At 43.1% G+C, this 15,413-nt stretch overlaps 1 protein-coding gene across 1 annotated transcript; it reads right to left on the bottom strand.

Moving 5' to 3' along the window:
* Positions 1–238: 238 nt before the first annotated feature.
* LOC135072366 (carotenoid isomerooxygenase-like) lies at positions 239–13,015 on the bottom strand. Its single transcript, XM_063966263.1, has 14 exons — positions 12,484–13,015; positions 11,723–12,266; positions 11,112–11,223; positions 9,889–10,035; positions 9,238–9,348; positions 8,903–9,000; positions 8,496–8,576; positions 8,004–8,084; positions 7,217–7,341; positions 5,913–6,089; positions 2,366–2,522; positions 1,423–1,484; positions 1,122–1,220; positions 239–722 (listed from the first exon to the last, which is right to left on the bottom strand). The coding sequence occupies exons 2-14, from the start codon at positions 11,820–11,822 to the stop codon at positions 543–545; spliced, it is 1,530 nt and encodes a 509-aa protein (XP_063822333.1). The 5' UTR covers positions 11,823–12,266; positions 12,484–13,015; the 3' UTR covers positions 239–542.
* Positions 13,016–15,413: the final 2,398 nt, after the last annotated feature.

Raw genomic sequence — 15,413 nt, 5'->3', positions numbered from 1 at the left:
CTAGCCCCAAAGTAAGCAATTAATATGCTTGTGTTATGGGTGCTAGCTTAACGGATATACTACTTATATACTTTTTTTTTTTTTTTTTAAATACATACATATTATACATAGTAACACCCAGACCCGTCACAGAAATTAAAATTCATCATTTCAATTTCTGCCCGGCCGGGAATCGAACCCGGGACCTCTCGGCATAGTAGTCCGTTCTGAACCACGACACAAACCGGCGCGGGCGAGGGCGTGCGGAAGGCGGCGAGCGCGCGGCGCCGCAGCGAGCGCGCGCACAGCACCAGCAGCGCCTTAGGCCTGTGGAGCGTGCGGCAGGAACCAGCCGTGCAGGCACTTGGGCGCGGGCGAGGGCGTGCGGAAGGCGGCGAGCGCGCGGCGCCGCAGCGAGCGCGCGCACAGCACCAGCAGCGCCTTAGGCCTGTGGAGCGTGCGGCAGGAACCAGCCGTGCAGGCACTTGGGCGCGGGCGAGGGCGTGCGGAAGGCGGCGAGCGCGCGGCGCCGCAGCGAGCGCGCGCACAGCACCAGCAGCGCCTTAGGCCTGTGGAGCGTGCGGCAGGAACCAGCCGTGCAGGCACTTGGGCGCGGGCGAGGGCGTGCGGAAGGCGGCGAGCGCGCGGCGCCGCAGCGAGCGCGCGCACAGCACCAGCAGCGCCACGCGCCGCGCGTCGCGCCCGTACACCAGCGCGCTCAGCAGCACGCCGTCGTCCTCGCTCTGCACGTAACATGTCATTTATTTTATTACTTTCCTCATACTCGTAATAAACTCGTTCAATATGAAAGCTAATGCAGAATATGGCAAGAAAAGTAGCAGCTATGACTCTCGGGAGTTTAGTTCTCCATCAAATAGAAAACAATGTTTCATTAATGAAAATCCTTTAAGGCATAGCATCCCTTAAACTAAACTACAGCCGGACACAATCAACCTACCTACGTAATCTAACGACATGGTTTGTGACCTTACAAGTAACTGTATAATGCCACCCCAATTTTGTTGAAGTTAATGTCCCTATTACTTTAAAGCACTGTATGCTACGCACTATAGGTAATTTAATTTACCGAGCTGACGTTGAATTTGATAAAAACTATGCAACTATAGGTACATTAAACCTACCTTGGCGTCGGGTGCGGGCACGAACACGGGCTCGCTGGGGTAGCAGTCGGCGCTGCTCCACGTCAGCGTGGCGCCCGTCCACGTGTCCACCTTGATCACCTGCGCCCACAGAAGCCCGTCACTGACTACACTTGGCGGACAGTACTCAAAGGATCCAAGGGGATTAAAGAAAAAACTGTTATTATTAGCCATTGCTACCATGACTACCATCGCGTAAAGATCTTGGGTCAGATCAGATGTGAACCAGGGGTGATAAAAACTAACCATATTCGTAGGGTTTATATGACAGTGGGCAACTTACCGCACCAGGATATTCCGCATCAACATCTGAACTGATGGCATAAAAATAGCGATACGGACGACCTGTGGAAAAAATAACAGTATTTTTCATAATCAGCTCATGGCCCTGGTAATACAATGGGATCCAGTAACATACAGATTGTTATGAATCAACAAAGAAAAAATTACGCAATTCTCTTCTGTGTGTAGATACCCAAAAAGTTCTATACCGACTAACATAACTCAGACAGAAACTCCCAGAATCAAGAAAAGGTGGCCTATTGATATCAGTATGTAAAAGTTGTTGGCTCTCTAAGGACAAGATTCTGGCAGGGAGAGTTCCATTCCCACTGGATGCCACGGTGAGGGGAATGAAGATGAGAATGAGAAGTAATTGGTTGATGGGTTACGCCCGTATTCACAAACATTACTATGAGGTCTCACAGTGCGTGTGGACGCACAGGGTGACACACGAACCAATCACAAAGCTCTATTCAACGCTGTGCGTTCGATTTGCTGCTTTAAGCAAGCATCGTAGTGTATGCGTTAGTGTAATACCGTTGAAGGCGTCGTAGTGTATGCGTTAGTGTAATACCGTTGAAGGCGTCGTAGTGTATGCGTTAGTGTAATACCGTTGAAGGCGTCGTAGTGTATGCGTTAGTGTAATACCGTTGAAGGCGTCGTAGTGTATGCGTTAGTGTAATACCGTTGAAGGCGTCGTAGTGTATGCGTTAGTGTAATACCGTTGAAGGCGTCGTAGTGTATGCGATAGTGTAATACCGTTGAAGGCGTCGTAGTGTATGCGTTAGTGTAATACCGTTGAAGGCGTCGTAGTGTATGCGTTAGTGTAATACCGTTGAAGGCGTCGTAGTGTATGCGTTAGTGTAATACCGTTGAAGGCGTCGTAGTGTATGCGTTAGTGTAATACCGTTGAAGGCGTCGTAGTGTATGCGTTAGTGTAATACCGTTGAAGGCGTCGTAGTGTATGCGCGGCGTCTCGCAGCCGAGCGCGGCCAGCGGGCGGGCGGCCACCCGCGCCGGCGTCGTCGCGTCCAGAGGCAGCTCCAGCCGCTGGGGCCGCCCGCGGAACCACTCCGCGTAGTCTGCGTTGCTCTGCATGTTCTGACGAACAAATGTTGACATTTGGTGACGTGGTGCATCATGCGCGTGTACATATAGCGAGGGGCCGGTTTGAAGATGATAGTGCTAAACTCATGAGCTGATACTAATCGCATATCAGGGGCCAGGTGCCCCTGAAAAAGAACCCTAAATACGCCAATGTGGTACATAAGGGTTACTTCAGTATTCACAAATAATTTTATTTAGTACGTGTTTTTAGTTAACTATATTTAGATTCACTCTATTTGTGCCTATGTTTAAATACACAGAACACGTCACAGTGAATCTTTTAACTGAAAACACGTGTACGCACCTAAATTATTTGTGAATACGTACTAAGTGCTATCTTGGTAGAGCATATAAGGTACATTCTGTTAACCAGTCACCAATCCAACAAAATGGGAGAATAATGTTATAATGGTAGAGCACATTAAGGTGCTGTTAACTAGTTACAAATCCAATGAGGATCAGTACTGTTGTAGAAAATTCAATAAAACTAGTATCTACGTTAATCTTTAAGACATAAGAAAGATATATCTTTTTGAATTATCCAAATCGGACCATTACTTACGAAGATATTAAGTAATTTTCATAGGATTCGATGCAATGCGGAGACGCGGTTGGGGTGAGTGTAACTTAATGATTGTTTGTATTGAACATAATAATACATAATATGATGCTAATAATACCCAGTTTCTGGCCTGGAGGGGGGGGGGGGGATAAGTCATACCCAGCTTATAGCCTGGGGGGAGGGGGGGAGGGGCAAGCCTTACCCAGCTTCTGGGCTCTGGCGGGGGGGGGGGGTAAGTCATACCCAGCTTCTGGCCGAGGGGGAGTCATACCTAGCTTATGCTTATAGACTGGGGGAAGGGACTAGCCTTACCCAGCTTCTGGCCGGGGGGGGGGGGGGGGTGTCAATTTATAACCAGTTTCTATGGGCTGGGGGGAGGGGCTAGCCTTACCCAGCTTCTGGCCTGGGGGGAGGGGGGAAGTCAAGTCATACCCAGTTTCTGGCCTGGGGGGGGGGGAGGGTATGTAATACTCAGCTTCTGGCCGCGGGGGAGTTATACCCAGCTTCTAGGCTAAGATTAAATAGATTTCCAGGAGAGAGCAGCTGTCCGTTCCTGCAGCAGCTGGCCCGCCCATGGGAACGGCGAATAGATAGGTAGGTACGTAGGTTTAACTCAGAAAAACTAAATAACAGGTAGGTATTGCGTGTACATCGAAATGATCTTCATAGCAATGTCTTAGAGCCTAGGCAGAGTGTATCTGCCTCAGCTATACCTTATTGTTAGAAGTAAATAAATTAATACTTATACATTTTTATATTTTACTTGGAAGAAGATATGACTCTAACAACACTTATGAACACTTTATTTGAATAAATCGCCAAATATACCACCGCGGAGACCCCAATCGCGTCTCTGCGTTCCATTGAACCGTATGAGCGTATGGATTTTTTGCGTTATTTTTCACAATTTCTATTTTTAAAAATTACCTATCGATAGCTTACTTTATTCTGATGAATAAATGTCATTACAAGTTTTTCTCTAAAACTGATAGTTTGGCTAGAAAAAAATATTTTCTATCCACGCAGTACGCCGGAAGCGTTCGGATCGGATATAATGACGTCATCGTCCCCGCGCCGGGCGGTCAGTGAACTTTTTTAGTAATTTGGCCATAACTTCGTCAATTTTTGTCGTAGACCAAAAAATTTTGGACTGTGTATTAAGGATTTCTTAGCCCTATAAATCTGCATTCACAGCTAAAAATCGAAATGATCCTCATTGAGACTTCACATGGAAAAGCAATTATTGATCTTTAGACTACATCGCGTGCACTCTAACTGTAACGATTGATTATAGGTAGTGTCCTGTAGATAATTAACTTTTTTAAAAAATAAAACCGACTTCAAATGCGTGAACACAAAAAAAACTAAAAATTAAAAATATTGCGTATAAAAAAGTTCATCCCCAATTTTCCACCCTTGGGGGTGAAATATTTTCTTCAAATTCGCATGAAACCACCCTTTTGATAATACCTATTCAACAAAAAAATAATCGTTCAAATTGATTTATAAATCTTGAACAAGTAGAAGCAATAAAATACTTAGGTATATTAATTGACCATAAATTCACCTGGCTAGCACAAGTAGAAGCAGTTTCAAAGAGACTAAAGAAACTTATGCATATTTTTAAAAAGCTTAGCTCTGTCGCGGACTTGGACTTGATAAGGATGATTTATCTCAGTTTGTGCCAATCGACGATAAACTACTGTATAATAGTATGGGGCGTAGCCTGTAAAACACATTTACTCAAACTCGAACGCATTCAACGGTCAATCTTGAAAATAGCCTACCGTCGACCTAGGCGCTATTCAACAATTAATCTCTATGCTGAATGCCAGCTTCTCAGCGTTCGTCAACTGTACATATCTGCTACGATTGTATTCTTTCACAGGCAAGCTGGCAATGTGGCACGCACCTCGTACAGATCACTTAAGTGGGAACTACCCAGTATAAAAACTGCTTTTGCTCGCAGATCTTTTAGCTTTATGGGTCCATATCTTTACACTCAGGTATACAAGATAGATAAAAGTATTATAAATATGACCAGAACAGGTTGCAAAACGATGGTATTTAAATGGCTACAATGCCAAAGTTATAATGAAACGGAAACTTTACTCCAAACTCTCATCTGAATATGTATATATCCTGCCACTAGCGCTCACACACACACACACACACACACACACACACACACACACACACACACACACACACACACACACACAAACTTATTTAATTTCTAACGATAAGAGTCGCATCTCAAACTTATTTGAAAATTGTAAATAATTATAAATATTCGTGGGTTCAATTCCTGCCTTAGGCAGTTCGATTTTTTTCAAGTTAGTTAAAATTTTCAAAATACATACAAAGTCATGCACGCACTTTATCTCGAAATTTCAACGGGAAGACTGGTCTCCACGACACAGGGAATCCTAGTGTGGAGTCCAGTGATGCTGTTAGTACATACTTACTGTATAAATTGTAATCCGTTTCTATTCAGAATGTAACAGTAACTAAATCATGTACTGTAATATTTTTGGACTAAATAAATATCATTTTCATTTTCATTTTCATTTTTATAATCGGCGGAGATATTGCGTATAAAAAAGTTCATCCCCAATTTTCCACCCTTGGGGGTTGTTTTTTCTATTATTAAATTTAAATGGGACCACCCTTGAGGTATTACCTATACGCCGAAAAAAGATTTGTTCAAATCGGTTCATAATTGGCGGAGTTATCGCGTAACAAACATAGAAAAAAAAAAACATACGGGTCGAATTGAGAACCTCCTCCTTTTTTGAAGTCGGTTGAAAATAGGGCCTCACCTCGATAGCCTGGACGTACATGGCGTCGATGGCCTTGGCGTCCTTGTAGGCGCAGAGGTCCAGCACGAGCGTGCCGTCGCGCTCGAAGGCGTTGATGATGTGCAGGAAGAACAGCGGCTCCGTGCAGTAGCGCCGCTCCTCCTTGCCCGTGCTGCGGCTGATCAGCACGATGTGCGTCTGGAAGCACCAGCGAAATTACTGCATAATTTGCAAAGGAATCAAGATCAGAACCTTACGGGCCAAAGACAACTCACTAGAGTACATTAAATAGTCAACTGTCAAGATGCTTCCATCGTCGTAACCTGGAGCCGAAGCCGAACCGCTAAAACAAGGCTGCTCAACCTTTTGAAGAGTCCGACTCTTCAATTCATCCAATTCTGTAGATTCATTCGTTAACGACGGGAATGCATTTCCTATATAAAAACTCAATTATTAAGATCAAACCATACTTGCGCGGGTCACACTATGGGCGACGGGCCTGGGGTGCGATGGTGAGGGACCTCCTCGTGGTGTACCCTGGGCAACGTCCGCGTGGTCTGTTCACGCGGGCGGCTAACTTCTCACCTGCGCGGCAGGTCTCGTCAACTCGGCGGGCCTGTCGGGCAACCCGTAACCCACAATTGAGTGGGCCGGGGGCCGTCGAGGCATTTGCCCGGGCCACGATGCAGGGGACATCTTTAAAAACCCCCACAGGTGGGGGCTGGCGGGGCGTTTGCCCTGGCCCATTCTTTGGAGGGCCGCTCTCGGTACTTCTCTGATCAGCAGAGCTGACCGAGCAGCGGCATAGAGCAGACCGTAACCCGCTACGGCGGGCCGGGGGTCCTGTTTTACCAGGGCCGCGAGGAGAAAGCCTCTATAAAAAACAACTGGAGGAGGGAATTGGGGGTTCCCTCGAAGCCAGTGAGGCTTGCTCGTGAGCGAGCCTAGCCTGAGGCGGAGCTGCGGACGAATGTCCAACCAGGACAATAACTCGCGGCTCCGTTTCTTTGGGCTCTGGTGGAAACCGTCGGGTTTTAGTGGGTAGGCCCCGCCTTTAGTGGGTAGGCGGGGAGAGTCCCACATAACCCACTGGCCGTCCCCATAGACCAGTGGGTATGCGCAAAGCATTTCCCGACGAAAAAAAAAAAAAAATGGGCGACGGGCCTGTGGTTGAGCAGCCTTGCTCTAAAAGATGGAATCGATTGGTATTGAACTGAAAATCTAATTGAGACATCCTCGTTCATCCGAGTCTCCAAGCACTGGACAACAAGAAGATCAGACGGCCCAAGCGAGGCTTAGACTGGGGCCTGGTCGGGGGTACTCACGTCCTGATCGGGGTACCAGTGGAGGCTGTCGGCGAGCGGCGCGCCGGCCACCTGGGAGCGTAGAGCACCGTACAGCGACACCGCCAGCGGCTGCTCCACGATCACGAAGTACTTCTCTGTGATGCCTGCCGCGCAACAGTAGATAGGTTTAAGGGAATATGTTAGAGTCATTGGCGTATTTTTAGGGGGGCCTAGGTCCCTGACGATTACTGTCTTAGTACTCTCAACTATCATCTTCAAATCGGGGGCCGTATCACTCCAGCCTGCCCGCTATATACGCGCATGGTTAGAGTCCTCTCTACGGTGCTTTTCCAAGAAAATAATTTCAAATTATGAAAATAATTACAAAAGCTAAGCTAGGCAAGCGTCAAATTCTCTATCGGATGGGAATTTTTTGTTGATTTTCTTTACGTTCTAAGATAATAGATTGTTTAAGTACCCACTGTTGGACATCATCTTTGGATTTCTTTAATGGTATATGATTGTTGTCTATGGTACTGAAAAAGACGGCCATGTTGTTTTGGCATCTTGAGAGGAGCTTGTTAATTAAACATGCAGTGTCAGTAATTCATTCAGTATTTTATTTATCTACTGCCTCTTAACACAAGTAGGTACCTAGAAAGATTAAACAAATGCGATTTCTTATTTTAGTAAGGAGAAAAACATTGACAATTTCAATAAAATTATTGAATGAGAGGGTCAAGCGAGATTTAAATTGGTTGATTGTGCGTGTCATATCAGCGCTCTTTTAGAGTAAATAGTGTTGTTTGTGCGTGCTCAGGCTCACCGAAGGTATGCATGTAGGCGGGGTGCAGCGGCCAGCGCGGGCGCAGGCTGCCCACCACGCGCGCGCGCGCGAACATGTCGCCTGCGGACACACCACACATCAAATGAGAATTACAGCTAAAATACTAATCGTAAGATTAGCAGAATGATGAATTGGGTAAATGTAACAGCAGACTGTTTCAGTCACCTTATATTGAACAATGTTTATTAATTTTTATGAAAATAACTTTCGTATTAAAGTAGGTACCTAAGCTGCACGTGTAACCGTAATTAACATTAGAAATGATAATAATTACAAATAATTTACAAGAACGACATTTTACGTATAATGAGTTTCGACTTATAGTGTTTGTGCAAAAAAAATCTGACTTGCATCATCGCTGCAAAATAGCTGAAAATGTAGCGTCACAGTTGGTTCAGTGACAAATCTTGTAGTGTAGATAATCATCTTAATATGATTATTTAAATGAAATGTTTTGAATTGTTTACGTACCCTTCTCTGTGAACGGGAACTTGACCACGACGTGCTTGACGCGGCCCTTCACCACCGACATGCCCACGTTGTACACGTCACCTTGAACATTATACGACGCGATATAGGAAACCTCAGACCACAACATGACACATCTTTACAATAAGTTACTTGTTATTAAACTAATAAATCAAGCCAAGCCTAGGCGCAGGCCACCGATTTTTAGTCGGCCGATAGTGGGCCCGATTCTAATTTGTACGAAGAATCAATCGATGTAATGTGCGCACTTCCATACATGCCCATACCACATGCCCGACTAAACTATCGGCCGACGAAAAATCGATGGTCTGCGCCTAGGCGAAGCTAGGTTTTTTTAAGATCCTGCAGTTGGATCCAAAAGAGATAGGATGATGTCGAAAACGCCTTACCGTTGGGCATAACGTGCGGGTGGGAGGTGTGGTTCACCAACGCTATGGAGTCCATCATGTTTTTGCGTTCCATCGTGTCCAGGGTCACTGGGTCTATCCTGCAAATAAAATAAAATTAAGGTAAACTAAAGTCTGACTTTTTGTCCTATTGCAGGGCGTATCCACCGACCACCTGTATGCAGAGCCAATGGTGCGGATTGGTGCAGGCTGAGGAGTACCAGGTCAGTGATACCGTAATAAAACGTGTCTCTTGATTCATACTTGTGATAACTTGTTTTTCGTCCTTTTTTGTTCTTGAGAATAATATAAATAATGTCCGATAATATGCAACTAACCTGTGAATGACCGGTCCCTCCGTGAAAGCGTATATCTCGTCGCCAAAAGGGTACAGCGATATCATAGCGTTGTCGGAGATCGTCTCGTCCGGCTTGAACACCGATGCGACTCTACGAAAATACATATTAATATAGAATAAGAATATGAATTTATTCATATTCATTAGGTACACATGTCAAGATGGTAGTCAGTAATAGCACAGAATAATAATGTAATAGTGAAATCAATATTAATATTTAGTATAAGAGGCAGACTGGAAAAATACTTTAACATTAAGGCGAAATTTTCCATTGTCCATTACTATGCTCACTTAGAACATCTAATCACATCTAATAGATTTTTTTATGACTGACACTTCATTCAAAAACAAGTTTAATCAAATCTGAATATTAAACAAAAGTTTTTGTTCTAATTATTTAAGTTAACAGTACAGTACGCAAAACTAATTGAAAATACAATGATGTTGTGCACTCGTTTGTTCTATTAAACAACCTTTAATAGAATGGTGTGCTATTTTGAATACATTTTGAATACATATCTACTAAATTAAGTGACCGGCCGGGCCACTGCTATCATTTTCACATAGTGAATGTAGAGTGCCCTAGGCGTTTGAAGCCCTTACTTCCCAAGCCCAAAGGCTTCTTATTTACCTGTCGAATATGGTATGGCAGGGGTCGGGCACGGCCTTGGTGCCGAACTCGCTGACCACGATGCGCTGCGCCGCCTGGTTGCGCTTGTATGTGCTGGACTGCAGGAAGCGGCACTGGTACGTCACGCTTCCCTCATGGATCGCAAACCTACGATGCAAAAAGATAGTTCTATATGAATCCACCAAGTGATCTACATGGATTAAATGATTCCGAATGACATTTTAATCTTGTCACGCGACTCCGATACTAGATCCGATACTCCGCAGAGTCGCCAAAACGTGATTTAGCATCGATATAGTCACAAAATTACCGATCGCCGATGCTATAAATGTCTGCTGTGGGCCTAATCAATTCGAGAACGCATCTCCGTCATCATCATCTTATCTCTGAATGAGGACACGACCACGTAAACTGGACCGCGGATCTATTAGTTCGCAATTTGCCCCAATCTGCGATGATCGTGGTCTATTCCCGCGCGCCGCTTACGCACTTCCCTCATTAGCGAGCATGGATGCGCAATGCGTTGTTTGGATGTAACGGCTCATTTATTTCCTAGGTAGGATTCTTGATTACTTAATGGGGCTTCCTTCTTAATGACCATGATAACCTTACCGTAAGCTTAAGTATAAAGGCTTAAGTATTACTAATATATATCTAATGATAGGTAATTATGATAGGTGGTAATTATACGTGCGTACCTACGTACTCTACTATTTTGATACGAAAGTCAAAATCAAAAAAATCTAAAAAAAATTTGAAGCATAGCAAAAACAACCTTGATGGTGAAATAGGAATACCTATAGGGAACTCATAAATTTTGATTAAGGACGTGGGCGGGATTGTGTTACATCAATATCCACACTTTGGAAGTTTTTAGGTTGTACGAGTATTAACTTAATCAAACGTGTTGTCTACTGGCAACTTTTGCAAAGATGAACAGCTCTACATTGCCTTTGAAATAGGATAATGCTCAAAAAACAATATTTCAGAAAATAATAATTCCTGAAAGATTTATTTTTACGAGTTTACTGGATGACGTTTGTGTGAGCATTGAGCACTTCGATAGCTGCTTCTAAGACCGTGCCATCCACGAAGACGCGCCCCACCAATTTTTGGTCGAGGGAAGCGCGGGGCGTCATTATTGTAGTGTGCATGTGCCACTCATGGATAAAATTTAGTGTGTACCTATAACACACTCATCAAACACGCACGATCTAACTCACCGGTGTAGCAACGCGGAGCTGTCGAAGAGGTGCTTGAAGCGCATGTCGCCGACCTTCAGCGAGCCCGGCCCGTTGCGCAGCAAGGTCCCGCGCAGCCATTCCGGTAGCTCGCCTGGAATGTAGGAAGGACTCAATGCCAATGGACAATCTCTACCCGTCAAATTTAAAGTCCGAATAACTTAGCCTAGGCGCAGACCACCGACTTTTAGTTGGCCGATAGTTGGGCCCGATTCTAATTTTTATGATGAATCGGCCGATACCAAATCAGCGTAATGTGCGCATTTTCATACTTCTCCGTACTGATTTATCAGCTTGACCCAACTATCAGCCAACTAAAGTCCGGTGGTCTGCGCCTAGGCCTTTAATGTGCGCTCCAAAGAATCTAATCATTACTTCGGGTGTTCACATTGTTTCGAATCAGTTGTGCTGATCTTGAAGCAATCACATTATAAGACGATTTATAGTGCACTACGGGCACGGTTGATGCGCTCTACAGTGTTCAATTTTAAACTATGTGCAAATGAAAATTAAATTAATCTACTGTTACGCTAAACCAGTCGATATAAGGGTATTTAGCATATAGATTAGGAAATGAAGTGAAGGATACTGACCTGTTATTTCTCCGTCGAGAGGCTCGGTGACCTCCTGCTCGCAGGAGCGCAGCCACACGCTGGCGTCGCAGTTGGGGTACAGCTTGTCGGAGGCGGCCATCGCTAAAACACGCCTGTTCGAGTATCGCTCAAGTCGGGCCCTAGCACCGTTGTCCGTTCAAATCCCCGTTTCGCAAAAATCGCACAAGATCAAGCAAAGGTTATTGGCGCGAAAGCAAAATTTTTACTTTTCTACTCGTAATTTTTCCCAGCCAGTATTTTAAATCGAAACAGAAGAGGTCTGATATTAATGCTTGTACAGTGTTTTGTTCATTATTTTGAAATTAAAGAAAGGATAAATTCAATAGCTTACCTTTTTTGAAGCCGAATTTCGAGCCGCTTTTAAACTTTAATCAAGAAAGTGCTCAAACCGTGTATTATTTTCTAGGAGTCAAAGACCAAACGATTTCTTGAAGACACTGACTGTTACACCCCAAAGTTGTGCTAATCTCGTTACGCGGCTAAGCTGAACTGTTCAATTGAGGCTAATCAACACGAGAAACTGCTAGAAACAATTAAAATATAAACATTAAAGACCAATTCATATGTAGACATACTCCGCAAAACACAATACATCGTTAACTAATTTGACCACAAAAATAAAACATAAACAAATGACTAACTAACATTTGGGCGCGTAAATATTTTTTTCGAAAACGGAACGGTTATACCCAATACAAATGTTAATTTTGAATTCTGTCAACCAAGACAAAGGTACTCACTATGAAATTCCACTTCAATTTATCGTTAGCAGATTCGCGTTTGCGTTTGCAATGATGGATAGGTTCTGGTGGAATGGCGGAGAAGCGACTAGTCTGCGACTGCGGGGGTTGGCAGGGATGGGGCGCCCCCCGGGCACGCGTGACCTTCGTCGAGCGTACAACCCACGTGCACGATGAAAAAATATTATATAGACTTGTATGAAAATAACGGTGACTTTCTCCGACGATGGTAAAAATTGTGTGTGAAACCTATGGCAGATCGCCAGGTTTTATTTTCGAGTAGAGACGAATTGAAAACGAGATAACGTAATCATTAAGCCTAAATCGGCTAATTTTAATCAGAAATTAGATTATCCTAGGTAGGTAGATATATCATGTACGTACATAGGCTGGTAGCAAAAAATCATGTCAATTTCTAAGTGTAAGAAGCTAGAAATTTTACCAGCACCGAAAACGGTGTTTGGGGCATTCCAGCATTTACGCATCAGGTCCAAAATATATTATTTTGTATTAAAACTAATGACAGACCAACAGAATCATTTTCACGAACAGAGCAACGCCCAAGTAGCATTTTACTCCATTTAAGAGTTCACATTTAGTTCCAATGTGTACTTAAAGCATTAGTACAGTTCACTCGTGATGTATAAGCTGTATTATTGCAATTAATTACACCTATACCTGTCTAAGGGACTTATAGGAGTGTAGACTAGTGTAGAGTTATACTTTTATACGATTGTTGGTGTTATAATACTCTAACAACTATCCTTTAGTCAGCCATCTGACTAAGAGCATTATAGGAGGGTAGAGATACGGCAACCGCTGTTTAACGGCCTACTTGTACGATGTTATAGAGCTAGCATTTTAATAGAACACACGTGGTCATTTATAAAGCCAAAGGCTGTTATGTTTACTTGTTTTAGACTGTTATACAGCTAGTAGCTGTAGTAGGACTTGTTTGTGATAATTAAAATAACCTTTTTTTACTATCTGTACAAAAGTGTTTCAATGGTTCGCATGTACACTGTAGGCTGTTAAAAGGACTATATGTGTTGTCCATTAACATCAATAGCAGTTTATTTGTCCACAAGTACTACTCTTATTTGCTTTAAGCTGAACATGAATGTGATATTCTATTACACATTTCCCCAAGCCTGTTTTTAGTTGTTCATGGTGGTTCTGTACATGATGCAGAGGAAAATTTTATGCCTGAACCTGAAATTTCCCTTCAAAATATACAGATATCAGAGTGTGATGATTGCAGTTCTAGTGATAGTGAATACCATTTTGATTTGGACAATTATTTAACCTTTCGCAAAAAAAATAAGAACATGGGCTATTGAAAATCGTATTCCTCATTCCGCTTTGAATAAATTGTCAAGCATAATAAACGAATTTAAACCGGGAACACTACCGTCTGATGCTTTAGGTATTCATACTTGACTATTAGTACCTGGGCTAGGCGATTTAACGGACATTAATAATTTGTATTGCGGATCTCTAAAATTTCAGTATTTGAAAGAATTAAAGATACACAATTGACCTGAACTAGTACATCTTAAAGCTGTACATAAGTTCACATTAGAATAAATTTATAGACATTAGCGCTGTAGTGGTACAAATGTGGGACTTCATATAGATAACAGCATTCTAACAGAACACATGTGAACCTAATATACGCTCACCGCATTAAATTGGAGTTATAACAGTTCACATAGCCGTATTTCATTTCCACCATTTTGTTCTACATAACCTAAAATATTTACCAAATAAATCTCCAAAATTAATGCAGATTTATCACAAAATTCGCAGATAGAGCGATTGAGTTTTGGTTTCATGTTATAATTAATTACCGTAATATAATTATAATGCCAATCCAATATCAAAAACTGAAAATTGTAGATTTCCTCTCAGCCAGTTTTAAATATTTTAAAATGAATATCGCGTTTTTACAGAGGCGCGTAAATATTTTAGCTGTAAATATGTATACATTTCACGATAAAGTTGCATTCCCAATGGCATTAACATTATTAAGTATTTAAAACCCGTGTTATTATTTGCATAAATGATTATCCACCCGAGTTGTTTCCCTCTTGGCACTCACGTACAAATACCAAACTAATATTAAAATGTGGAAATAATTTAAGACACACGTGAACTTTAGGTAGCATTGGAGTACTTTTGTCGGACTTTATAACTTTGAAAGCTGTGCATTTAGCCACTTGTTACTCTTTATTACACTCACGTACGTTGTATGGTTCACACTGCGTCCCATATAGTGCCGTAAGTCAGCCTTAAGTACGATGTTACTACTTAAACTGCTATTATAATGCTATTATACTGCTAATGTACAGCCAGAGTGAACTTAAGGCTGTCTAATTTGTGCCCAAACTGGTTCTATAAAAGCATTATAGCAAGCTATACAGCTCGTATACAGCTGACATACACAGCTTGTGGAGTACATGTGAACGACTATTGAACTCTTAAATGGAGTAAAATGCTACTTGGGCGAGTACCGCAGATATTATGTATGTTGTAATCATTAACTCGGCCGGTAAGGGACCGCTCCTGACATTGATACTCGCTTCCTGGAGGGCAGCGGATTAGCGGCGCGGCGCGAGTTGCCAGCGCCTGGCGGGAAGCTGGCGTGGCGCTCCATCGCGAGGCCAGCCTGCTATCTGCTTGAGTTATATTATAGTGCTCTGCTCTTCGCGCTCCGAACATTTGCCCCTTAAAACCATCCAGTTAGTAGATAAGTAAAGGAAGCCCTTAATTGACAATAACTTTATTGGCTGATTTAATCAATTAACATCTCTGAAAGCTGCGGGCAGAGAGACGGGATAATTAGTCTCAAGTCTTCTTCTTTCGTGACCAAAACTGTGGGAGTCCAATCGCGTTCCCCGTGACTCTACATTTTCGCCTGTGTAGGCGTC

Source organism: Ostrinia nubilalis, chromosome 6, assembly GCF_963855985.1.
Source record: "Ostrinia nubilalis chromosome 6, ilOstNubi1.1, whole genome shotgun sequence".
Taxonomy (NCBI): domain Eukaryota; kingdom Metazoa; phylum Arthropoda; class Insecta; order Lepidoptera; family Crambidae; genus Ostrinia; species Ostrinia nubilalis.
The sequence above is the reverse complement of the archived record's forward strand: the minus strand, read 5'-3'. Positions and strand labels throughout refer to the sequence as shown.